General features: G+C 48.7%; 8 protein-coding genes and 2 non-coding genes across 10 annotated transcripts; 4 read left to right on the top strand and 6 right to left on the bottom strand.

The window, feature by feature from the left end:
* Nucleotides 1–84: 84 nt before the first annotated feature.
* Nucleotides 85–1872, bottom strand: EDB82DRAFT_517501 (uncharacterized protein). Its single transcript, XM_025725315.2, has one exon. It carries the CDS (start codon nt 1615–1617, stop codon nt 328–330), a length of 1290 nt encoding a protein of 429 aa, XP_025593926.2. The 5' UTR covers nt 1618–1872; the 3' UTR covers nt 85–327.
* A 2324-nt stretch (nt 1873–4196) lies between these two features.
* Nucleotides 4197–6967, bottom strand: EDB82DRAFT_350715 (iron-sulfur clusters transporter ATM1, mitochondrial). The gene is made up of 2 exons (XM_025725313.2): nt 4730–6967; nt 4197–4680 (listed from the first exon to the last, which is right to left on the bottom strand). Exons 1-2 carry the CDS (start codon nt 6750–6752, stop codon nt 4607–4609), a joined length of 2097 nt encoding a protein of 698 aa, XP_025593924.2. The 5' UTR covers nt 6753–6967; the 3' UTR covers nt 4197–4606.
* Nucleotides 6968–8594: 1627 nt separating this feature from the next.
* EDB82DRAFT_350691 (cytochrome P450) lies at nt 8595–10684 on the top strand. The gene is made up of 2 exons (XM_025725312.2): nt 8595–10277; nt 10327–10684. Exons 1-2 carry the CDS (start codon nt 8774–8776, stop codon nt 10533–10535), a joined length of 1713 nt encoding a protein of 570 aa, XP_025593923.2. The 5' UTR covers nt 8595–8773; the 3' UTR covers nt 10536–10684.
* A 176-nt stretch (nt 10685–10860) lies between these two features.
* EDB82DRAFT_t255 lies at nt 10861–10944 on the bottom strand. Its single transcript has one exon. It is a non-coding gene; the product is annotated as a tRNA-Asn (tRNA).
* Nucleotides 10945–11523: 579 nt separating this feature from the next.
* Nucleotides 11524–11608, bottom strand: EDB82DRAFT_t254. Its single transcript has one exon. It is a non-coding gene; the product is annotated as a tRNA-Asn (tRNA).
* A 1839-nt stretch (nt 11609–13447) lies between these two features.
* Nucleotides 13448–15700, top strand: EDB82DRAFT_517490 (uncharacterized protein). Its single transcript, XM_025725310.2, has 4 exons — nt 13448–14141; nt 14192–14775; nt 14828–15056; nt 15189–15700. Exons 1-4 carry the CDS (start codon nt 13919–13921, stop codon nt 15200–15202), a joined length of 1050 nt encoding a protein of 349 aa, XP_025593922.2. The 5' UTR covers nt 13448–13918; the 3' UTR covers nt 15203–15700.
* A 263-nt stretch (nt 15701–15963) lies between these two features.
* Nucleotides 15964–18618, bottom strand: EDB82DRAFT_517487 (uncharacterized protein). The gene is made up of 3 exons (XM_025725309.2): nt 18428–18618; nt 18254–18343; nt 15964–18120 (listed from the first exon to the last, which is right to left on the bottom strand). Exons 1-3 carry the CDS (start codon nt 18460–18462, stop codon nt 16458–16460), a joined length of 1788 nt encoding a protein of 595 aa, XP_025593921.1. The 5' UTR covers nt 18463–18618; the 3' UTR covers nt 15964–16457.
* A 7-nt stretch (nt 18619–18625) lies between these two features.
* EDB82DRAFT_517485 (vacuolar ATP synthase subunit D) lies at nt 18626–20521 on the top strand. Its single transcript, XM_025725308.2, has 4 exons — nt 18626–19112; nt 19184–19272; nt 19321–20210; nt 20262–20521. The coding sequence occupies exons 1-4, from the start codon at nt 19081–19083 to the stop codon at nt 20343–20345; spliced, it is 1095 nt and encodes a 364-aa protein (XP_025593920.1). The 5' UTR covers nt 18626–19080; the 3' UTR covers nt 20346–20521.
* Nucleotides 20522–21673, bottom strand: EDB82DRAFT_517484 (mitochondrial 37S ribosomal protein uS15m). The gene is made up of 2 exons (XM_025725307.2): nt 21472–21673; nt 20522–21420 (listed from the first exon to the last, which is right to left on the bottom strand). Exons 1-2 carry the CDS (start codon nt 21515–21517, stop codon nt 20552–20554), a joined length of 915 nt encoding a protein of 304 aa, XP_025593919.1. The 5' UTR covers nt 21518–21673; the 3' UTR covers nt 20522–20551.
* EDB82DRAFT_517482 (40S ribosomal protein uS2) lies at nt 21653–23479 on the top strand. Its single transcript, XM_025725306.2, has 3 exons — nt 21653–22045; nt 22223–22671; nt 22722–23479. Exons 1-3 carry the CDS (start codon nt 21876–21878, stop codon nt 22985–22987), a joined length of 885 nt encoding a protein of 294 aa, XP_025593918.1. The 5' UTR covers nt 21653–21875; the 3' UTR covers nt 22988–23479.
* Nucleotides 23480–24105: the final 626 nt, after the last annotated feature.

Raw genomic sequence — 24105 nt, 5'->3', positions numbered from 1 at the left:
TGGACAAACACTCTTCCGCTAAACTAGCAGACGGACTCGAAACGAGTCAAGGCCAATATTTTTTGTTATGTATCGCCTTCAAAGGGACAATCTCCACGGACTGTTGTCAATGAAACTATGGCTTGATCTATTATGTACGGGTTTGGAACGGGATAAGTAGCTGCTTAATTCTTAGCAAGAATCAGACTCTGTTCTTCTATACAATATCGCTCGCTGTCCAGTGTTTCCTTCCCAGTTCAGTCTGATCGTCTAAATGGCACAAATCGTTTCCAAGGTGGTATATGCATCTCCTCTTACAGTCTTCCCTCAAGATAGCACTCTGCTAACCTATAGACTCGCTTTAGATTCTACGAGGCCCTCCAGAAGCTCAGAAGCTTTATCCGCACCCCCAAGCTCGTTTAGTTCGTCGCCCAAGCGTCCCGCTCTCTCGACATATCCTTTATCACATAATATCGTTCTCGCAGCCTTCCGAACCTGATCAGCCGAAGGCGTGTCTGTCTTCAAGTCGATGCCTGCCCCAGCCCAGTCGACACGGGCCGATGTGTCCTTCTTGTCCTCCGATTGTCCCGCACATATCAGGGGTACCTTATGGGAAAGCGCTTGCGTTATACTTCCATATCCGCCATTGGTGATGAGAAGACACAGCTGCGGTAGGAAGAGGTGGTATGGAATCCATTTGACGTATCGTACGTTTGGTAGGTCTCCTACTCTGGATGTTACCTCTTCTACGTGAGGCGTTGCCACGACGAGGAGAAGTTGAGGGTCGTTGGAGAGAGCCTCGATGGCTGGGATGATCAACGATGTAGGATCCATGGCCAGTGTTCCTTGTGTGATGCCGACAACCCGAGGGTGAGCAACGATTTCGTCCCATTGAGGAGGCAGTTGGACATAATCAGTCTGGATCTGGGTAACTGTCGGTCCAACGAATTTGGTGTGCTTCCTTTGCTCGTCTGGCTTGGGGAGCAGCTTGAACTCCAATGACGGAGACGACGCTTGGATGTGAAGAAAGGGGCTATAGGTGAAAGATTCGATGGGTTCGCCAAACGGTAAGTTCTCCAGCCCCAGCACTTGTCTTTGCGCATTTATCACGGGTCTCAACAGATATGGTAAGAGAATCCATTGGCTGATGAGATGATGCAGGTAATTCCAGATCAACCAGAGCAACGATGTCAAAGGGCTCTCTCCCGACACAGCCTGCGGCGCTCCCCAGCTCGACATGTACATTGGGATCACCCCGAGAGTCACATAGGCCGGGATCTCGCCCAAATCGTACAAAGCCCTCGCTCCGTATGGCATCACATCGACAAGCAGCAGATCTGGTTTGAAGCCGCCCCGCAATACCCGACGATAATCGCTCACTTGAGCGAGTAGTCGAATCTCCAGACGATGGTACAGCTTGTCGAGGATGCCAGTCTCGTTGTTTTTTATTAGGGGCTCATCGACAATGGCAATAGCTTCTGTTGCGACAAAGGTGGCACCCACTGCTCGAACGCGGACTTCATTGTCGGCGCTGGTGAGCCATACTACTTGATGGCCTCGACGGATGAGGGATTGGGCCACGGCTTGCATTGGGTATGCATGGCCGGCTGGGAAGTGAGAATGAAGAAGTATTTTCATGATTTATATAATAACAAATGTTGGACGACGTAGAGATTGTGTAATGTTAAGTCTATAATTGGGGGGTCTCTTGGTGAGGTGTTGCTTGCTTACATGGCATCTTTTAGTGACAGTGCACTCTCTACTACGTGGGGCCAGAAGAACATGGGGTAAACAGTAGCCGGAATCTTGTCTAATTTTGGAGTAAATTGATGAATTAATTGGACGTTCAGAAGGAACTTGCCAACAGTTGATCATTAGGTCAGTTCAAAATCAAGTTTGAGGAAAATGATCCCTGTTTCTTTAAAGTTAGACTTAAGGTTCTGATACAGGATATCCAACACTACTGAGATTACCCTATACTGTGCTACCTGTACTGGCTGAAGATCTATTACGATGTAGTTTATCCATGACTCGTATTCCCCAAACACAATCATCGGGATTATAAAATATATCAAGTCTCTAATGTGCTGTAAATCAAATCGAGCTGAGCAATATGGTTTGTTCAATATGTTGTGGTTCTTGAGAACAACATTGAATTTCCGGAACACCGAGAAAAGACCCGTTTTGATGGCCTCAACTTCCTTTCATCCATGACAACTACAAAGCGGGTAAAAGGACAGTAACAAAGACAATGGAGTTTCATTGCTGTGATGAATGTTGCAGGATGGTCACTTTAATCATGTTTTTGATGAGAATATCGCCCATTTGAGCATACAAATTATTTAATTTATGCCTCTAGAAGTGGTTTTCTCTGAGGAAACCCAAGTTCTCTTCCACATTCGACATCTACAGAAGTTGGATCTACGGCAACCACCACAAAACATCAACACCGCTTTATTCTGCTCTACCCACGACAATTTCACTTTTTACTCTCATGTGTCCTTCCTATTCCTATTAACCGCCCCATAATTTACCCCGGCATCTCACCGAAATATCTCCTTCTTCCCCTCCAGTGGCTTCGGGAACAGCCTTACGCGACGAACCGGTATGACGTGTGAAGGCCAGGGTCCAGGCCAGGGTCCAGGCCTGGAGTCCGCATTGAGTGCTCCTCTGGTGTGTGTTGACACCGTGTTTACGGGGTTGACTCGTGTCAAGTTACCGTTAGTCACTAGCATTACCGTTGAAAGTAGTGGCGCTTACTGACCTTGGCCGCATAGACACGGAGCACAGAGGAGGACCGCCGCGGCGAAGCGCGGTTGAAACATATTCAAAATACGACTATCAATTCACCAAGTCGGCATTGCAGATGGTCGAGAGTAAGTAGCCTTGGACCAGCCAGTCGGGATGAGAGGATGTCGCAAACTAGACAGCCCATCAAAAGGACAAGCAAAGTCAACAGGAGCGCTATGAAAAGTATCAACTGTGCCCATGATTTCATAACAGTTGTTGCCGAGCAAGATGTCCTTAGAAGACATGGCTTTTGGATCCAAGGTGTTGGGAACAGGATCAGGCGGCAATGCCCAGGGACAGGTGTGCCGACTCAACACTGGTCGGTTTACTTATATCTCAGCGCTCTTCGTCTGTAAAGTCAGATTGAGTCCAAGAGTGTGTGTACGAAGAAGAGACGAACAATCAGAATCTTCCAGGCACAGGCAAGGAACGGCCCAATGGGGCTAGTAGGGACAGCAAAAGGAAGCTCTCGTTACGAAAGACAAGGCAAGTTTGCTCGACCAAAAGGCCTGTATACTGATGCTGATCTGCTGCCATTAGACACATATACTTTGAACTGTCCTCGCCACTAGGCATTGTCCCAGCCTTCCGTCAACTACCCCCAAGATGGGAACGATGCTGATCAGCCTCTATCCAGGAGTGCCCGTGGTTCTTACGGAATACAGAAACTGTACGCTTAGGCCGCTGGTCACACTAAGACTCGGCTACTGGCACATCATAGCGACGCAGGGACATCTACAAGATGTAGAGATATCCCTTTGGTGATCTCCCCACCAGAAACTTCGACTTGAACGCAATCGGCCTTTTAACATCAACCAAAGATTGAAAAGTGCAGAATTATCAAGCCCCTTCGACCTACTATACGTGGCTGTGGGTTCACCAAGTTTGCAGCAAGTCTTGCGCCGCTCTCGCTGGCTTTGTTGGTAAACCGTATTGTTACAGGGCTGTCGTCAAGTTTTTTCCATGCTAGTATCACAAAGGCCTCTACGTCTGGACACTTTAGCAGGCAAAATGCCATAATACTTTACTCTACCCAGCCCAAAGCTGGGTTGGAGGGCTCGGTTCGCACTGAGTACAGGAACCATCTTCATTCACGAGAAGAACTCCCAGCCAAGATCAAGTTGAGCTACAAAATCAGCGAACCAATTGCAGTCTATAATCCTGCTTCTATATACTTACGTCCCCGCTGTGTTCACCGCATGAAGCCTCCTCTGGTGATCAGCCGTGATATACTGGGACTAGGATCGCGTGGCTTGTCTAGAGAAGACCGGATAGAAGTCATCGAGTACAATTTGCCTTGCGGGCCCCTGGAGCTTCTCAAGCTTCTCGGAAATGATGTCTTCTTCGTCAGCCTGAATCATTGAGTAGACAACTTTCCCAACAGTATGTGCGCTAACGTCGGATAAACAGGACTCCAATACGCGATCAGGACGAACAAAGCGCCAATCTTGGCACCTCCGAAGGGCGAGTTCTTATCGTTGACCCCCTATCCAACACCCGCCTTCCAGAGTTATGCTTCAGCCGAACCAGACGGTGTCCCGTTCTAACGTAGCAGAGGAGCTTGACCACATCGTCGCAAACAGTAGGGTTGAATATAGCCCATGATATGGTAAACAAGTAGTCTTTCGTTGTTGGAAGCTTTCTTCTTTTCCTATTTTCGACCACAAAGTAACTCTGCGTCATCCCAAGAAATACCACAGTATTCATGCGTGCGTTCGTTCTTCATGCCCAAAGATAGATATTGTACGATAATAATGTCCAAGATTCTTTGATATCTACCACGTCAGTGGCCAGTCAAGACGCCGTCCTTCTATAGCCATAGTAAATACTCCTTTTCTTAGTCCTTCTTTTGTTCATCATTCTCTTCCTCGTTCTTCTCCTTTCCATCTTCTCCAAACATCGTCTCCTGGGCTGAAGGAAGGTTAGCATAAGAAATCTTGGTCGGGGCGTATTTACTTACCACTCCACAACTCAGCGTAAACGCCATCGCGGTCAATCAACTCCCGGTGTGTACCCATCTCCGCTACATGGCCCTCCTTGAGGACAATGATAAGATCCGAATCAAAAATAGTTCGCAGACGATGAGCGACAAAGACGCTTGTTCGTCCCTTTTCGCGAAGAATGCTGTTGATGTTCATCATGAGAGCTTGCTCGGTGTGGGTGTCCAAAGCACTGGTTGCCTCGTCGAAGAACAGCAGAGGAGGATCCTTGAGTAGAATACGGCTGACAGCAAGGCGCTGCTTCTCGCCACCAGAAATCATGAGCCCTCGCTCACCGACCTTGGTCTCGTAACCTTCAGGGAAAGACTGGATGGTGTTGTGGACATGGGCACGCTTGGCGACAGCAACGACCTCGTCATGAGTAGCATTGATGGATCCGTATCGGATGTTGTGCTCAACTGTGTCGTTGAATAGAGGAGTATCCTGGGGAACAACACCGATAGAGCGACGCAGAGACTCGACGTTAACATCACGAATATCTTGGTCATCAATCAAGACTCGACCACTCTGAACATCATAAGATCGGAACAAGAGGCGTAACAGAGTAGACTTTCCACATCCACTGGGACCGACAACAGCGACCTTTTTTCCAGCGGGGATGGTCAAGGACAAATCACGGAGAATAGGGCGGCTAGGGTGGTAAGCAAAGTTGACGTTCTCAAACTTGATCTCGCCACCCTTGGAGAGAACCAAAGGCTTCGCATCGACCTTCTCTTTAATGTTGGTGTTGACCTTTTGGAGGTTGAACAGAGTCTCCATATCCAGTAGAGACTGTCGAAGCTCACGGTAGACGGATCCAAGGAAGTTGAGAGGGACTGAAAGTTGGAAAACGAGTTGGTTAACCATGACAAGGTCGCCGACCGTCAAAGTACCCTCAGCCACACCGTTGGCGGCAAGGTACATCATACCAGTGAGCGCCGAGGAGAAGATGATGTTTTGTCCAGTGTTGAGAAAAGCCAGAGATGTCGCAACCTTGATGGAGTTCTTCTCATACTGTCCAAGAGCCTTGTCGTATCTCGCAACCTCGAATTTCTCGTTGTTGAAATACTTAACAGCCTCATAGTTGATGAGCGAGTCCACAGCCACAGTAGAAGCCTTGTTGTCCGCCGCATTGGCTTGTCTTCGGAACTTTGTTCGCCATGCAGTAGTCCAGATAGTGAATGCCGTGTAGCTAACCATTGTCAAAACGGTGAGAGCAGCAAATTTGGCGCCGTAGTTGTAAGTGAGAATTCCGCAAACCATGCTGATTTCAAGCGCGGTTGGCATGACATGAAAAACCATACTGGATAGAATAAAGCTGATTCCCTTGGTACCGCGATCGAGAGCCCTTGTCAACCCACCGGTTTGCTTGGAGAGGTGGAATGTGAGATCGAGTCGCAAAAGGTGATCAAAGACATTGCAAGCGACTTTCCGAATAGCGTTCTGGGCGACGGAAGCAAAAACAGCGTTTCGAACTTCCTGGAATACTGTCGCGCCAATTCGAGATGCGCCATATGCTAGGATCATAGCTCCAGCAACCGTCGTCGCAGTACCTCCAGCAGCAGCAACATCGATGTTCATTGAATCAACAATGCTCTTGAAGTAGAATGGAACTTGAACATTGAGGACTTTGGCGCCAATCAACAGGGAAACAGCAAGACTGACTCGGAGCTTGGTGCCCCAATCATCCTTGGGCCACAGATACCGAGTCATCTCTTTCATGATAGCCCAGTCAGCCTTGCGCTGCTCCGGAGCAGATTTTTCGACCGTCGCAAGAGGATCATTTTGTTTCGTGGGTTGCTTCTTTGCGGGAAACACGGCGGATGGCTTCGCAGTCGTGGATTTCGAGTCTGTGGGTGTCCGAGGTTGTTCGCGACGCGGGGCAGAGGTCCAGAAGGTCTGTGTTAGACCGGGTCTCTGGTGAGAGGCCGTGGATAGTCGGTAGAGCGCTGGGTTGTACCGGGGACATGCCCTCGATGAGCGCTGCAGCAATTGAGGGATCATGTTGGCTTTTGGGCTCAACGCGAGCTCATCATGGGATGTCTTGGGGTTGGTGGGATGGCGGGGAGCTGTAGACAACAGAGAAGAGGGACAACAAGGTACCGGAGCTGCCAGGAACCTACCCTTGGGAAGGAATGTCTGGCTGCAGTCCGGTAGGTTAATGTAGTTGACCAAAAAGGTGTCTGGCAACCCAAAGGGTTTATAATAAGCAAGAGGGTAGACTAATGATGAAGCTCACATAATGTCCTACCTAAATGATGCAACCAATTGAGGCCTGAGGCAACCAATGATCGGAGGGGTGTCTATGGTGGCATTACAAGACTCTCAATCAAGTCAATTCAAGTCAATACAATTAATATTATGTAGAAGTTTGGAATATCTGTTGAACATTGTTTTCATGACTAGATACATTTTTAATATGTATAAAAACCGATTGAAGTACGTAAAGATAAAGATTTTGTGTCGGAGTATATAGGCTATAGCATACTACGCCTGTACTCAAGCTACCTAGGTACTAGAGATTCAAGACAGGACCAACAAAACACAACGATGAGATAAAAAATAATAAAGCAATAACAATGTGCAAGAGTTCACTTAAAATTCTTATAAAATACTCAGTTTCTCTAACCCTGCAAAGTATGCAGGGCTCGGATATCATCATTGCGCTGTTACCGTGCTTTTCATCGCTGTTATCCCACGCGAATACAAGAGTTCAGTTGAACTTCTCGCATTCAAGATATAAGTTATATGGGCTCAGTGTCTCTAAACTCGCATAATATGCAGTCTGGATACCATCGTTGCCGGTAGAGTGGCTGCTGGCACACAAAGTGATGGGTAAATCCTTAATCGCTGGTGTACTCAACGAATGTGCGAGAGTGAACAAGTCTCGTACGCAGGATGTGAGTTAACAGGTCCATACCCTTTGGTGCGCCGGGAGGTGAATGCAAGCGCACCAACGAGTGAAGGGCTCAGATCCCCTAAACCTACGGAGATTGCAGTGTTTAGATATCATCATTGCGCTGCTTACTTTCATGGTTTCTGTTTCCTCCCGATGCCCACATAACTCATCTCCTCTCCGTAGGTACAGAGGGGAGTCATCGAAGTTGACACTTGGAATGTTGTGGGAAAGTTGGCAGATTTTATATTCGTGTTATGCAGGCCTTCGCTTCACACAGCAAGCCCTGACTCTACAAATATTCCAAGATACACTTTCGATAGATAACGCAAGTCATGAGTCAACACTAATCAACAGATAAGAGGCTGAAAGGGAAGAACCGTGAACACTATTTGAGGTTCAGGTACGATATCAGCGTAAAGTTTGTCCCGTTACTGAGTGAACAAGCTCATTTGACGAAAATACAGTTTCCTTCATATCTATGAGTTAGATGTGAGCAACAATACCTCGGAAACACATGATCTAAGGTTCAGATTGACGATAGGGAGGGCTTGACATAACTCCCCAATGACTCAACTTCTAATGCATTCTTGGGTGTTGTCTTTCTGGTTAGTCCTATACCATACATGACCTTGATCAACTCTATTTTGGCTACCATCAACAGGAAATGGATTGTATTAGCCTTTCTTTGACATATACATTCACTTTGACATTCAATTTGGTTGTAATTGTTCCCTGAAGGGAAGTGGAGGGGCATCGCAGTTGACGTCGCGGAGATACTATGTGGAAGCAAATTCTTATGCAGGATATGTTCTATCAATTTAATTATGGTGAGATATTTCTTGTATTTTTCCAACTTGAAGTGCCCGTTTATATTCCATCAGAATATGAATAGTTCAATGCCAAACCAATAGTGTAGAGCTGCACCAAAACACTCCAACTACAGTGCACAGCGCAGCACAGCCTTACAACGTACGCCAGTCAGCATAGGGCGGGTCTGGTCCATACAAGCTCAAGCTTTGCACTTGAACAACAAAATTGACAGATTACCTCAGCTTCATCACATATTTCATCCATATATTTCCAACATAAATCATTTCTATAACTATTCTACTTACTGCGGCCCATCATGGACAGCCTCGAGGCTCTCCGGGCTTACCTCAATGAGAACCTCATTCCCCACGCCCAGCGCTATCCCCTACAAGCCATCCTCGTCACAACAATAGTCCTCTTCATCACAACGAGACTCTTCACTGGCAGTCCTTCGTCCGTCAGAAAAGATGGATCAAAGACGCCTCCCATTGCACCTTTCTGGATCCCTCTCTTTGGCCACGCTCCGCGCATCTTTCTCAGTCCTTCTACAGCCTTGACGCGCTTCAGAAATCGATATGGCCAGGGTGTATTCTCTATTCGACTATTCCAAAGTATTCACTCTTTTGTCTTTCGTCCTTCTCTCGCTGCTCGTCTACTTGAGCAGCCAGAATCTGTCGCTGACAAGGAGTTTATCGCGAGACACATTATGTTGACCAACTTTGGTCTCTCCAAGAGGGACTTAGCAGCTTATGACAAAGCTGCTGCTGAAGTTCGTCAGGTTACCAAGGAGTATCTGAGCGGTTCTCATTTGGATGATCTAGCCAAGGCCACCCTCCGAGATCTCGATGACAATGCCGCCGATGTGATCTCTTTCAACAGCTATTCCACCGACCAGATGGACTGGGAGAGACTGGCCAATGCAGAGCTTTTGGAGGACATCAAAGACGAAAACGTCATGGCTGTTGACTTTTTCGAGCTGATCAAGACCTTCATCGCTAGGACTGCCACAATCTCCGTCTTTGGTACAGACTTTGTCGAGATCTATCCCGACATCTGGCCTCATCTTTGGATCTTCAACAATGCATTCCACTCTCTGGCCATGGGTGTTCCTGTCTGGGCCCCTTTCCCCAGTTCCCAGCGAGCCAGGATCGCTCTTGGAAGATTGCTTACTTTTATGCGAGAGTTCCACGATGAGCTGGAAAAGTTCCTCAGCGATGAAGAGCCCGGACAGAAATGGCAAGACTTCCATACAATCAGCCCTCTTGTCCGCGCCAGAACCGAGGTCTATCGAAAGCACGGCTTGTCTTCTGATGTACGCGCTGCATTCGACGTTGCCCTTCTCTGGAGCACGACTGTCCAAACTACTTCGCTCGTCTCATGGTCTCTGTTCGAATTGTATCAGGATCCCGTTCTTCTATCGCAGATCCGCGAACAAATCAGTCCACATGTCCAGATTGTCCAGCCCAATCACGATTTCGGAGGCGCCGTCTGGATTCCTCCTCAAATCAAGAAGCTCGAATTGGAAGGACTGTTGTCCAAATGTCCTTTACTGGAAGGCGTGTACCTCGAGACACTGAGGCTCTATGGTGGAGGATGGTCTGCAAGGTATTTGAAGGAGGATGTCACGCTCAAGGACAAGGAGGATAGTTTCGTCCTGAAGAAGGGAACGTTTGCTCATGTCATCAACGATATTCACCACTCTGATCCCAGAAGCTTTACCGACGCCAAGGTTTGGCAGGCCGGACGATATCTTGAGGACACCATCGACAAGAAGGGGGCCAAGACACAAAAGGTCAATCCGTACACTGTCGAACCATCAGGTATGTTCGTTTTCCTTCATCGACATCAAGTATTAACAACCTGTTTTAGATGGAACATTGACCATGTGCGACGACTCGGCATTCACCTTGAGAAAGGTCCTCATGTATGTCTCGGTCTTTATTTCGCTCTACGATCTCGAGCCCGCAGGAAGTGAAAGATGGCCTTCGCCATCTATTGTCAAGGGTGTGGCTTCAGCACAGCCATGGAGATCGGTTAGATTATGGGTTAAGAGACGGACGCCCCCGAAAGACAATTGAGTCACTCAAGACGAAGCAATAGGTGCACGATACAAGAATATTCTGATCTAATAAGATACATTTTGTCGGTTGTTTAAAGAGTTCCGGTATCAGTTCGACCTTTCACCAAAACTATATCCAGATACCAAGGCCTCAAGTTGTCCGCGTCTACAGCCTCCAGACTACTCATGTCTTCTCACCCACTGAAACCAATCTCACTCACTCGATGTCACTCAACCGGTTTCATGATCCCAGCCCACCAAGTGAGCCCTAGTGGGGCATAGTTCCAACCGTGTCTAGCAAAAAATATCCACAACATCAAAAAGATGTCTCGGAGAGAAGATCTCTCCCCCGGGAAGGCTCGAACTTCCGATCTCCCGATTGTCTGCAAGTAACAGTCGGACGCTTTAGCCAACTAAGCCACAGGGGATGAGTTGATTTGATGATGGCCGCTGTTGAGTAGAGATCTATGTTGATGTGCATGATTTTTTACGACAGTCGAGTGGTCAGACTGGGTTTCAATTAAACGACTTGATTCAGTGAGTTGCCAAGAAGTAGAGTGAAGACCTAGCGTATGGTGGTGAAGTTCTATACAGTGGCAGCAGTCTTAAGGCAGATGTCATGAACATTGAGCCAACCAGCCTAAACAGACTTGTTGCAATTGAGCTGGCCTAATGTGTCATTCTCAAAGGTAGTTTTAATTGAATGCTAGTCTAATGAGTCTTTAACTAAGTATGCATCCGTTTATTGGAAGTTAAGCGCTTGTGCTATAAATGCAGGTTGTCCACATGTGGTGTGGTAACATCTTTAAATAACTCGAGGATAAAACCTTACAATTAAGGAAAGAGAAGAGCCAATTGTTACCTCCAGCCCTTTACTGGTATATAGCACGCAAGAGCACGAGTTACTTCAAGAATCGACAACTCAATGGCAGTCATAAAGAGAAAGGCAAGGCAAAAAGTCAAGTATAGACCTCAAGTGAGCAAAATGTCAGACTGGCAAAAGGTAACTCCCCCGGGAAGGCTCGAACTTCCGATCTCCCGATTGTCTATTTAATAACAGTCGGACGCTTTAGCCAACTAAGCCACAGGGGATGCTTTAGTTGCTGTTGAATTCCGATTGTTTAACAAGGCTGCTGTATCCTTGACAATCGATTTTGCGAGTCTTGGAAACAAAAAGCATAGTTCTATCCTGATTAAATCAAAGAATTAGTAAGCTATTTCGCAATTTTATCGAGGCTATAAGCAAAGAGAGGAGTAGTATTGTCCAATTCTATAGGCAAACCATGCTGGCTTCAAGCTTTGCCTCCAACACCTCGTTTCGATGTCGACTACCCTACACCTTTTTTGCTTTGATGCCGACATCGCTTTACCATATGACGGCCATCCCTCAAAGTAGAATGCCTTGGGCTGTGAAAACTTAGCCTTGTCTTTTCAGTTTCATAATAGTATTTTTTAAATTCTCATAATCTTACCGAGACTATCAGTGGAAACTTTCGAATCCTTCTCAGTGGCTGTGTTTATGGAAAGATGCGATCGTCATTAATAGCAGCGAATGTGGCAGTTTTCTAGAAAAATTCAGTGGACCTGTCTGTAGATTCCTCGGAGTTATCTCATCTGGAGAAGTTGAATGATAATTTCGTCATTGCTACAGTATCACGACGATCGCTTGCCCGAAATTGAGAGAACGTGATCAAAAAAGATATGTACGGGGCCGAAGATCTCGGCCCCGGGGCTTCTGTAGATTATGTTCGGGCTGTGCAGAGGCTGAGTTGTAAGGGTCTTGTAGAATTGTCATTTGCTGCCTTTGATTCAATAACTTTATGGGATAAGCGGTCTGTCCTCTTCTGCCTTGTGGAGCAGAAAGCTTCGACTTTGAGGCTCAGTTACTTCTTACTGGGACGACCAACATTTCAATATCTGGTCAGCCAATAACTGGGTGGTTTGCACTCCCAAGTGGCAAGATGGATTGAGGCACTGTTGCAATGTCCAACACGCGATAGTTCAACAAGGCTGAGAAGCATTCTAGAACTCTGTCTATCCCAACAACATGATTGCTCGGCAGACAGCTCCCGGTCATTTCCAGATCCAGATAGAGCTTATGCATGGCTGACCATCAGTCGTGTCATATCATCTCGGCATACAGTATGGTACAGTCCCCAAGTCAAAAGCCATGACCAACAATGACAAGTGGACATTTGTGAATTGACAAGAGGCAGTGCACTCAGGCACTCCAACAGGTCACACGTCCTCTAACCAATGACATAACATATCTGCCATGACCCTGGAGCTCTGCTTTGTGTGAGAAGTATAATGCGCTCGAGTCCTTATTGGTCGAGATTATGCAGTAGCTCTGCCGAGTCTCCGTGAGCATCAAGTCCAAGGGTCATGGAAGCCAACTTCAATCGGGCGAAAAGACAGCTGCTAGCCAAAGTATCGTGACCCTTCCGGCGCCGTTACCGCCAAATAGGCTGAGTTGTACATACTATTTGCCTCTAGGTCCTGGCCTAGTGCACCATCCCTGTGAAGCTTTTAATGGTGCCAGCAGTAATACAACACGAGAAGAACCAAGAGACTGCGAGGCAGAAAAGCTGTAGTATCGCGATTCTGTCGAAGCTGCTAGAGTGCTCAGTGTTGTAATGCAGAGGCTACACTGCTTGGCCAGCGCGCATCGTTACCGGGTTCGCGACATGCCGCGCGACCAAAAGGCTTGGCCATATCATGGACTCGAGCTAAGCCGTGCTATTCCCACAGAAAATGGTCGATGTTTGGCGAGGACAGTTTGGTCGTAAACTCGTAGTGACAAAGATATGGGTATCAATCGAGGGGTCCGAGTACGTGTTAGACAAGTCACTAATCTGATACTTCATGTTGTGTCGTGTTGGCCGTATTTCCGTGGATTGGAACTTTATCACAAAATCACTTTCTCGTGCAGATGCTTAGCGGCAAACCCAAGCCTTGCGCCCTGCAAGTCCCTGATCTTTGTGACCAATTAATGATTGCAGCCAAGGACATAGACTCCACATTATGGGGGAGCAGATCACTCCTTCCCCAACTTACCCGTGTCACCTGTTGCTGGTTGCTGGAGCTATGCTGAAGGAAGGAAGCTTTTGGGTCGGGTGTTACTTGCCAACATGGTAAGACGTCGCCTCAGGCCCTTGGCGTTTGTAAGAACCAATTCAATTCTAATTCAATCGAAACGAAGGAGGGTGGCAGTGGTCACAGACAGATTAAATATCTCCCTTCCCCCCGCCCTAAATCTCGAAACACTTTGTCTCTGATAATACCAAATCATCAAAAACATCTGATCTTTCAAGTATCACCCAACTTTCTTGATCAGTAGCAAACAATCACTACCAACTATCAATCATTCTTCTCGACTAAACACAACAAAATTCATTCACAATGTCGTCCACTGAGGGCATGATCAACGGCGGAAGCTCATCCGCAAAGGCTCCCGCTCCCGCCTACGCTCCCGAGCATACGCATGCACCTACCGAAGGCAATGGAGGTTTCGTTTCTCAGAACAAGATGTCCGTCGAGCCGCCCAAGAAGGAAGATCTCCAGCGCAAGTATGCGACTGTTGTTGAACACGAGGCCGGTACCAACGACTGGTACGGAGGCATGAGTACGTACAACACAGACTACTCCCATAGAGCCAGCAACTTACAAGCCTAGTGAACGTTCTCGGAGGTATCGTCGGAACCATGGGTGCTATTCCCTGCTGCATCATTTGTCCCAACCCTTACAAGGAAGTCCACCAGGGCAACGTTGGGCTCGTCACCAAGTTCGGAAAATTCTACAAGGCTGTTGACCCCGGTCTGGTCAAGATCAACCCTCTCAGCGAGAAACTTCTCCAGATCGATGTCAAGATTCAGACCACCGAAGTCCCAGAACAGATTTGCATGACCAAGGACAATGTTACCCTTCGATTGACCTCCGTCATCTACTACCACATTGTCTCTCCTCACAAGGCCGCGTTCGGTATCAACAACGTCAAGCAAGCTCTCATGGAGCGTACTCAGACCACTCTCCGCCACGTCGTCGGTGCTCGCGTTCTTCAGGATGTTATCGAGCGTCGTGAGGAGATTGCTCAGTCGATTGGAGAAATCATCGAGGATGTCGCTGCCGGATGGGGTGTCCAGGTTGAGAGCATGCTCATCAAGGATATTGTCTTCAGCCAGGAGTTGCAAGAGTCTCTCTCCATGGCTGCTCAGAGCAAGCGTATCGGTGAAAGCAAGATCATTGCCGCCAAGGCTGAGGTAACCACCCACGTCAAATTGAGCCTATTTCACATTGCTAACAAATCTTCAGGTTGAATCTGCCAAGCTCATGCGACAGGCTGCCGACATCTTAAGCTCGGCTCCTGCCATGCAGATCCGATACCTCGAGGCCATGCAGGCGATGGCCAAGTCTGCCAACAGCAAGGTCATCTTCTTGCCTGGTGCCAACCAGACCATGGGCAACGCCCTCAATGCCGCCATGGCCAACGAAACTGGCGAGTCCAGTGGTAATGCCTTTAGCGGGCAGCAAGACTTTGGAGGTCAGGACCCAGGTTTCCAACAGGCCATGAACGCCCGCGTCGTGGAGAACATCTAGATGCTCTCCCCTCGTGCCTTCCAATCTTGAGGTGATGGTCGGCTAACGCTTGAGGGTTTCCCGTTTCGGGATTTAGCCTGGTCTACTTGATTTCGAAAGCAACTTCGACTGCTCTCTTCTGATCTTCATCAGTGCTATGCCCCGGCTTCGACCTTCCAACTCAGCTGGTTAACCTGACACGTTTTTGCTTTTTTACCAACCCCACTCTCTGATACCCATCTCGATAACTCGCTACCACTTATTTGGTGTTTTTGACTCCAGTGTATGTATTTTATTCTTTTATTCTTCTTCTTTGGACAAAGTGGCGGTGGAACGAGGTGGTGTAGCTTTGTGCTTTATTCAAGGATACCCTTTGTTTGCTCAGATGAGCGCTTAATGAGGACTAGAACTCTGGATGATGATGGATGGCTACAATACCCAATCGCTACGAATGAATCTTTTTTATCCGACTTATTGATGTACTGCATGAAATGAAGGTGCTGTGTGGTGTAATGTGTTATGCGTACAGTGGCTAGTCGTCGGTAGCAGAACAATTAGCTTCTGAGCTTTAGTGTACAAAAATAAAGAGCCTAAGAAGTTTGATCCAAATGGCATAAGCTTTCATAAATTTCGTCTCTTATGATTCTAGCGGACAATTTTTCTGGTACTGAGAGTAGTGTTGGGAATTGAAACCATCTCAAGACACAGTCTGTCGTGACAGGCCATACCTCATGGAATCAGAAAAGTCATCCCTAAGAAGTATACATGACAAAATTGGTCTGTCGGTCTATATATTCTTAACTATAAAGCAAGGAAGAAGTCAGTATTGGACTTTGAGAATTGTGAAAAACCACTAAATGCCTGTTTATGATATCTAGACCAGGCTCTTAGGCTATTTATTTCTGTATCCTAAAAATGCTATGTAGCTCGTAGGTTGTTTATTCTTTTATCTTAAGTAGGGTCTCACTTCAGCAGTCACAACTTTGACGGAGCAAGGCAATCAGGATTAACTTTTAAACTTAACAAATTCTTTATCTTCTAGATCCCCTCTGTTCAGCCTCGAAAAAGATACATATAGGTAGTTCAGTACCCTAATCCAGCTCCTATAATCAGTGCGCACACCACCCAGAACAGAGGGTCAAGTAGAGAATACGAAAAATGAGTAAAACCAAATCACGCCAATATGCCCTCCGCCCAAACGCCAGCCAGCCAGGAAACAAGGTGCGGGCAGTAGTTGCCATGCCAGGAGTCTCTCAGGTATCACGAGTAAAGCAGGTAGGTTGAGAATTACTAATCTCGTAGCCCTACAATTGTGTCCAATTCAGCATCATCACGACTTGCGTCGTGATAAGGTACTCGGAACCATTTAGGCATCAGAGTGACGCTTCTTCTTCTTCTGCTTCTTCTCCTTCTTGGGCGTGGCCTCATCATCTGAGTCGTGCTTGCGCTTCTTCTTGCCTTCGGCCTCCTCGGGTTGAGACTTGGTAGGTGTAGCGGTAGCCTTCTCAGCGGACTCGGCAGCCTTGCGCAGCTTCTTGAGCTCCTTCTTGCTGACAACCTTGGGTGTACCATCGGCGTTCAGCTCGACATCGCCTCGCTCGTACTTGCGCTTGAACTTCTTGACAGAGATACCGGCCTCCTCGGCGAGGCGCTCGTAGTCGGCCTCAGAAAGCTTCTTGGGCTTGGCAGGAGTAGCAGCGTCGTCGCTATCGTCATCGCTGGCATCCTTCATCTCCTCGTCAACCTCCTCGATGAGCTTCTTGGCCTTCTTGATCTTCTTGGCAGGGGTAGCTGCGGCCTCGTCGTCGTCGGCAACACCATCAGCGTCACCGTTGTATCGGCGGGTCTCCTTGACAGTAAACTGTCCAGCACCAACGATCTCACCAGAGGGGGTAACATTGGCACCCTTGGGCAAGAGAGGCTTGCCCTCGAGCTTGCGGAGGTGGTTCTCGAGCTTAATACGGTTGCTGAGACCAAGGATGGCGCGCTCCTCCTCATCGGCATCATCCTCGATGTCACCAAGTGCATCAACACGGAGACCAAGGGCAGCCTTAGCAGACAGCATACGGGCGATCTTTCCCTTGTTTCGGCCGGTAGCCTGACCGATGAGCGAAGAGTGGTAGATAAGACCGTACTTGGGTGTGTCATGCTTGGTCTTGAGAGCACGGAAAAGAGCCTTCTCGGCACCGAGGATCTGGACAGTGGAACCAGGAGCCTTGGCCAAGCTGATGAGAGATCCAGCGTGGGCAATGAGGCGGGCGCCAACGAGGTAGCCAACAAGGGCAGTCAGGTTGGGGGCGATGGCGCGCATGCGGCTCTCGAGGTAAGAAGAGAGCTGAGTTCGGTAGTTAGAGTAGACGATGACCTGGTCAGCCAGGAGCTTAATGTTCTCAAGATCCTCATCGGTAATCTCGGTACCCATGCTGATCTCGGCGGCAGCCTTCATGGAGACCTCAATCTCTTCGGGAAGGATCTCAGAAAGGTCGCAGTCGGCAATGTTGGTACGCATGCCAACAGCGAGAATGACGCGAGCGTAGGCCAAGTTGTCGTTGAGAATCTTGGCCATCTCAGGGAAGTGCCATCCGTACCACTCCTTGGTTCGCATAGCGTAAACGTTGAGCTCCTTGTCGAGATCGTCAAGAAGCTTGATAGCCTGGATGATCATGGAGTCGACCTTGTCGGCGGAGAACTTGAGCTTGTGACGCGACATAGAGTGAGAAAGACCCAGGGCCATGCGGTCAAAGTTTTCCTCAAGCAGACCGGGGATGAGGTTGGCCATCTGGCCTCGAATGCCTCGGAAAAGATCCATAGTGTTGGAACCAGAGACAGGGGAGATGTTAAGATCGGGCAAGTTGGAAATGGCTGTGCCCAGCTTCATGTCGGCAACAGCTAGCGAAGCCTTCTTCTCGGACTTGAGGTCGTCGAGGAGTTGGTTGAGAAGCTCAGGGACCTTGCCCTCCTTGAGCGAGGCAGCCTCTTCGAGAGCGGTGGCGGCACTGTCGAACTTGACAAACTTCTTGAGCTTGAGCCTGTAAGGTAAAGATGTCAGTTGATGTGTCTTTGGCGTCGTGCCATGTTTGCGACCGTCCAATGTTTCTAAAAAAGACATTTTCGGATGCTCAATGGCTAAGTTTTCGCGAATGAAAAATGTTCAAAACTTACATCTCGACGACCTTCTCGGGTCGGCCAAGCTCAGCGGCGAGTTCCTCATTCTTGAGCATCTTCTTGTCGGTAGCCTTGAACAGGCCATAGCTGCCAATTGTTAGCCAATGCCTTGTTTGACTTGCACCTTCCTCAATGATAGATCGAGGTCGAGGTTATCGGATCGCGACTTACCCTGCCGGCGTCTCGGCAAGCACAAAGAGCGACATTGTGAATTGTTTAGTTCCTTCCTGATAGTCTCTCTTTAATCGGTTGGCGTCGTGGCTTCCTCGCGAGGCACAGTCGGTTCGTTGAGCGCGGCTGCGGAAGGAAAGATCGAAGATAAATAAATTGGCGATGGAAAAATTTCAGAGGAAGCTTAGGAAGGACCCACTCAACTTTTTTTGGTCCAAGTTGGACTGGTACAGAAAGTGTGATGCATGTTCATCGGCGTCCGGCAGAAGGAAAGTCCGGTCCTCGTTCATCCCAGCCACACATACTCACTCCATTGCATAAAAACCAGCACAGACTTTGGTTGACGGAAACACTACATCAGAGTTGGTGGATACAAAGCCTAAAGCCACACTAATAATTTAGTCTAGCTCTCATAAGTCCCCATTCTTTTTGCAACCAGCCTGCTACAACAGAACAGACTCCTGGCCACTCACGTGTGGGTCTCGATACTCGCGACGTCTAGCTTGCGTTGCGGCTTGGGAATGTTAGGCGGCCAACTTTGTTTGAGGATAGACCTAATTCATCTCCTCAACCACCAAAACTTCCACTTATTTATCAAGACCTCGAATACGATACAATAGTGCCGAAAGAAACGCGACGATCCATACTACAAGATGGAAGGCCTTTACTACAACGTCAACAACGGGTGCGTCTTAGCCTGGATTGGAGATGGGAGCTTCATGCGAGTTAGTTATGGAGACTAACCCCAGTGAACAGTTACGTCGAGGGCATCGTCCGAGGCTACCGCAACAGCCTTCTCACAGGCGCAGCCTACAACAACTTGACCCAATGCGAAACCATTGATGGTACGCGACCTGACTTCATCGTCGACCTCTCGTGCTAACGACGTCTAGATCTCAAGCTTCAGCTTGGTCCTTCCTACGGCGACTTCCTTGCTTCTCTACCTCCTAACCCCTCGACCTCGGCTCTTGCGGCCAAGACGACCGACAAGCTCATCTCAGAATTCCGATATGTTCGCGCCCAGGCTGTTGGCTCCCTCGCTACATTTATGGACTACGTCACATACGGCTACATGATCGACAATGTTGCTCTTCTCATCACTGGCACCCTTCACGAGCGCGATACCCGCGAGCTGCTTGATCGATGCCACCCCCTGGGCTGGTTTGAAACCATGCCTGTACTTTGCGTTGCCACCAACATCGAGGAGCTCTACAACAGTGTACTCATCGAGACCCCTCTTGCCCAATACTTCAAGGGTAGCCTGAGCCATCAGGACCTCGACGAGTTGAATATTGAAATTGTCCGAAACACACTTTACAAGAACTACCTTGAGGACTTTTACAACTTTGTTAACACCCATCCTGAGATGGCTGGCACCCCCACTGCTGAGGTTATGTCTGAGATCCTCGAGTTTGAGGCTGACCGCCGCGCCATCAACATCACACTCAACTCTTTCGGCACGGATCTGTCCAAGCAGGACCGCAACAAGCTCTACCCCAGCTTTGGCAAGCTGTACCCTGAAGGCACTCTTATGCTTTCTCGTGCCGACGACCCTGAGGGCGTTCGTCTGGCCGTCGACGGTGTTCATGACTACAAGTCTTTCTTCGATGCCATCAATGTTGGCGGCGGCCCATCGGGACCTGGAAACATGGGCGGTGGCGCCGGTGAGACCAAGACCTTGGAAGATATGTTTTACCAGAAGGAGATGGAGATTTCCAAGAACGCATTCACTAGACAATTCACGCACGGTATTGTCTACGCGTGGGTAAAGTTGCGAGAGCAGGTTAGTCACTCGTTTTGCCCCAGTGTTTTGCATCAACTAACCTACAAATAGGAAATCCGCAACATCACTTGGATTGCCGAATGCATAGCTCAGAACCAGAAGGAGCGCATCGGCAACTACATCAGCGTCTTTTGATTTGAGTTCGTCCGGCTTTCCTTTTCAGCAGAGTTTTGTGTTAGTATAGCAAATGCGAGATCGTAATGGCAAGGAATTGTTTCCACATTGGCGCAAAGGGAAAGATGTGTTGGTGCAAAAGGCGGCATCATCGCTCATCTTTCAGGTGGCTTGTATTGTACATAAAGAGAAACAAGTTATTCTACAAAAACAGCTCCCGCCTCCTCCTACAACGAGATCTGATCCTTCCAGGTTGCAGGTGTAAGGCCTAGCGTCTCAACCATGTGAGCCCATCGCTGACTTCCTCTCTCCTTACGATCCATGTATTTCATGAGCTTCTGTCGGCGATGCAACAGTAATCTTAGGTTACGCTTGTTGTGCTTGTCCTTATAACCTCGGTTGATTTGTAGGGCATTTGAGAGGTTATGGATTTTGGCTGTCAAGATGGCAATCTGGACCTCAGAGCTGCCAGTATCAGGACCAAGTCGTCCAGGCATTTCCTCCCCGAGCATAGTTTTGGGGGGCTTGTTGGGCATAAAGATGGAGTCGGTGCGGTGACGACCAAACTCGTTGATGATGCGCTGCACGTTGGCGTGGAAGCGGTCCTTTGAGCTGCCGTTCTCAAGCGACGTAATTCGGCTTAAAGCTTCGATAACCTTCTCGTGGTTCTCATTGTGCCGCTTCATCGCATCCTCCTTGGTCTCAGGTTCTATCTGCGACTCAACAGCACCAATCATGGGCTCGGTGAGTTGGTAGGCATGCTTGGTGGCTGCCTCGACCTCGGTATCCGAAAGGAAATAGTTGCGGATTCCATTATCTGTCACAGACTGGCCCTCAGTATCTCGCACGCCAGCTGTCGCAAGAGATTCGATGAACGGGGTCTTCTTTCCTAGGACAGCATCACCCCAGGACTCGTCTCTCTCACGAGATAGCTCTTCACGTCGTTGCACATTGGCGGCCTTTCGTTGCTGTGCTTGAGCCCATCGATATGGGTCTTGCTTTGCCTTGCGCTTCTTCTCGCGCTGGGAAAGGTTGGCCGTCTGGACGATGGGTAGGAAGTTGGGAGTTACGGACTTCGATGCGGGTCGGAGGCAGACTGGACAATTGATTAGCATTGAGGAAGTGCACAATTACAGCAAAAACATACGGTTCAATGAGCCTAGGCTCGGCAGCGCTGGTATTCTGGGGGGCATGATTAAAGCATCAATATGTTTCTGCTTCTACACCAGAGAACGGATTGTCGTCCAATGCCCGCCCCAAATTTTCCATGACCCGGTCGCCGATACCGTGACGGGCCACAAGGTGACCCAAATGGGTCTAGCTCTCAAGTCACGTGCTGATATCAACTCGGGTGTCTTATCCCCGCACTAACCCTGAAACAGACAAGCGTATTGAGAATCAGGGCTTCCCACCACACACATTTTGGCACTCAAAATTCCGTCGCGAACTTTCGGTTTTGCGACTCTTTGTACGCAACACCACAATCCTCTTCGCCGTCACTCTCCCAAGCCATCCCTTCGTCAATCCAGACAAGAGAACATATCCGTCAAGATGGCTCCCTCCAACCTGCCCTCCGTCATGAACGCCACCAGCCAGGACATCGAGACCCTGCTGGCCGCTCAGTGCCACCTCGGCTCCAAGAACCTCCAGGTTCACATGGAGAACTACCTCTGGAAGACCCGTCAGGATGGTGTCAACGTCATCAACGTCGGCAAGACCTGGTATGTTCAAAACGGTTAATTTTTTTGGTGGATTATGAGCTTCAATATGTGTCGAGACGGGGGCCTAAAAGCGCATCTTCAAATCTGGAAATATGAAGCTATTCGGAGGAGGGGTCGAGACACTTGAGCCAAAACACCACATTTTTGTCTGCAGATTCACTAACAATGCATTCATAGGGAGAAGATTGTCCTGGCTGCCCGTGTCATCGCTGCCATTGACAACCCCGCCGACATCTGTGTCATCTCTGCCCGTCCCTACGGTCAGCGTGCCGTCCTCAAGTTCGCCGCCCACACTGGTGCTACCGCCATTGCTGGTCGCTTCACCCCCGGTTCTTTCACCAACTACATCACCCGATCTTTCAAGGAGCCCCGTCTGATCATCGTCACCGACCCCCGAACCGACGCCCAGGCTATCAAGGAGGCTTCTTACGTCAACATCCCCGTCATTGCCCTCGCCGACACTGACTCTCCCACCGAGTACGTCGATGTTGCCATCCCCACCAACAACAAGGGTCGCCACGCTATCGGTGCCGTCTGGTGGATGCTCGCCCGTGAGGTCCTCCGCCTCCGTGGTACCATCTACAACCGCGAGACCCCCTGGGACGTCATGGTCGATCTTTACTTCTGTACGTTTTGTATCCAAGCTAACATAAAAACACCCACTGACTGTCTACAGACCGTGACCCCGAGGCTGAGGCCGAGGACAAGGTCGAGGAGGAGAAGCTCCCCGGTGCTGACGAGGAGGGCCCTGCCGCCATCGAGTCCGGTTTCCAGGCCTCTGCTGGCGCCGACTGGGAGGCTCCCGCCTCTGGCTTCGCCGGTGCCTCTGGCACTGCTGCCGCTCCTGGCTGGGACGGCGCTGCCGGTGAGGAGTGGGGTGCTGCCCCCGCCAACACCGAGTGGGCTGCTTCCACCGAGGCCCCCAAGGAGTCTCAGTGGTAGGGTACTGAGGCCCAGGAGGGTTCTGGCGCTCAAGCTCCCCCGGAGATTGAATGGTAAAGAAATAAAAAAAGAGGATACCAAAAAAATTCAAACAAGTGAATTTGACGCAAGGTCCTGGAAAGGGAGAGCAGAAAAAGCATTGAAGGATGTGTGGATGTTGTGGTTCAATCAAACTATTCGACAAACATGTCCTGTTTCTTCTACTATCCCCCTCACCATTTTACGACAAAACACAATAACTTGCTGACCTTTTCTTACTACGAACTTTGCATGGGGATGAAAGGTTTTTGTTTTCAAAACTTGGCGGTGCTAATGAGGGAAAGATACTCGCCTCCTTTTCTCACTGGAAAGGATGGAGAGGGAAAGCCCTGCGCTGCTGAGGGGATGGACTTGATCGTTATCCTGCCTTTGTTTCTGTGGAAATTTGTATTGATGCGAGCAGAAGTCAAAATATGAGTCGTCTAAGCTGGGTTTACCCAATCAAGTGTGCCGTAAATAATTGTTGACCGTGATATTCATGCCTATGTGTTGAAGCTTGTAGTCAAGTAGTCCCGTAACATTGAGAAGGTCTGCCTTGCATGCTCGTGTATCTTGAGTCAGCCATGTATAGGTACCAAGAGCATGAGCGCAGTGGTACTCGTTCTGTTGAACGTGAGTTCAATTTCCAACCTTGTTAGGCGCAACTCCCATATATCATTCAAACCGATCAAGACTTGTCATCATCCTACTTCAGAACCATTCGACACATAGCACCAGAACCAAAGAGGCAACAGTTGTTGATCGTAGACGTGGTATCAATTGTGTAAATCCTTTGCTACATCTACTCGTTTCACTAATCCTCCAGTTTGTCAACTCCGTTGCTCCCAACCATCAGTAAACCACTTATATATCAAGTGAATCCAAATAGCCCATCCATCCGGTTACTAATTTGCCATCACTCTCCTTCCATCCCGCTCTATGAATTTAAGAAACCAAGAGTAAAAAAAGGAACAGACGCAAGTTTGACACCTGCGCTGTGCGGGTATGATTGAAATTAGACCTAGAAACCCCAATGAATTTCCTGTGAAAATGGAAACGGAAAGTAAAAAAAGAAAGGTTCCCAACTCCTTGCTGCAGTC

Source organism: Fusarium venenatum, assembly GCF_020744135.1.
Source record: "Fusarium venenatum strain MPI-CAGE-CH-0201 chromosome Unknown EDB82scaffold_4, whole genome shotgun sequence".
Lineage (NCBI taxonomy): Eukaryota > Fungi > Ascomycota > Sordariomycetes > Hypocreales > Nectriaceae > Fusarium > Fusarium venenatum.
This window is presented reverse-complemented; position numbering and strand designations above follow the sequence as displayed.

Bases quoted from the DNA above. Each gene is read 5' to 3' on its own strand.
- EDB82DRAFT_517501 (XM_025725315.2), bottom strand. From the start codon at position 1,617: ATGAAAATACTTCTTCATTCTCACTTCCCAGCCGGCCATGCATACCCA.
- EDB82DRAFT_350715 (XM_025725313.2), bottom strand. From the start codon at position 6,752: ATGATCCCTCAATTGCTGCAGCGCTCATCGAGGGCATGTCCCCGGTAC. The intron at 4,681-4,729 runs GTAAGTAAATAC...ACCTTCCTTCAG, and splicing joins TTACGCTGAGTTGTGGAGTG to CCCAGGAGACGATGTTTGGA.
- EDB82DRAFT_350691 (XM_025725312.2), top strand. From the start codon at position 8,774: ATGGACAGCCTCGAGGCTCTCCGGGCTTACCTCAATGAGAACCTCATT. The intron at 10,278-10,326 runs GTATGTTCGTTT...AACCTGTTTTAG, and splicing joins GTACACTGTCGAACCATCAG to ATGGAACATTGACCATGTGC.
- EDB82DRAFT_517490 (XM_025725310.2), top strand. From the start codon at position 13,919: ATGTCGTCCACTGAGGGCATGATCAACGGCGGAAGCTCATCCGCAAAG. The intron at 14,142-14,191 runs GTACGTACAACA...TTACAAGCCTAG, and splicing joins CGACTGGTACGGAGGCATGA to TGAACGTTCTCGGAGGTATC. The intron at 14,776-14,827 runs GTAACCACCCAC...ACAAATCTTCAG, and splicing joins TCATTGCCGCCAAGGCTGAG to GTTGAATCTGCCAAGCTCAT.
- EDB82DRAFT_517487 (XM_025725309.2), bottom strand. From the start codon at position 18,462: ATGTCGCTCTTTGTGCTTGCCGAGACGCCGGCAGG. The intron at 18,344-18,427 runs GTAAGTCGCGAT...AACAATTGGCAG, and splicing joins CTTGCCGAGACGCCGGCAGG to CTATGGCCTGTTCAAGGCTA. The intron at 18,121-18,253 runs GTAAGTTTTGAA...TTTACCTTACAG, and splicing joins CCCGAGAAGGTCGTCGAGAT to GCTCAAGCTCAAGAAGTTTG.
- EDB82DRAFT_517485 (XM_025725308.2), top strand. From the start codon at position 19,081: ATGGAAGGCCTTTACTACAACGTCAACAACGG. The intron at 19,113-19,183 runs GTGCGTCTTAGC...CCCAGTGAACAG, and splicing joins TACTACAACGTCAACAACGG to TTACGTCGAGGGCATCGTCC. The intron at 19,273-19,320 runs GTACGCGACCTG...AACGACGTCTAG, and splicing joins CCAATGCGAAACCATTGATG to ATCTCAAGCTTCAGCTTGGT.
- EDB82DRAFT_517484 (XM_025725307.2), bottom strand. From the start codon at position 21,517: ATGCCCCCCAGAATACCAGCGCTGCCGAGCCTAGGCTCATTGAACC. The intron at 21,421-21,471 runs GTATGTTTTTGC...TCAATTGTCCAG, and splicing joins GAGCCTAGGCTCATTGAACC to TCTGCCTCCGACCCGCATCG.
- EDB82DRAFT_517482 (XM_025725306.2), top strand. From the start codon at position 21,876: ATGGCTCCCTCCAACCTGCCCTCCGTCATGAACGCCACCAGCCAGGAC. The intron at 22,046-22,222 runs GTATGTTCAAAA...ATGCATTCATAG, and splicing joins ATCAACGTCGGCAAGACCTG to GGAGAAGATTGTCCTGGCTG. The intron at 22,672-22,721 runs GTACGTTTTGTA...GACTGTCTACAG, and splicing joins CATGGTCGATCTTTACTTCT to ACCGTGACCCCGAGGCTGAG.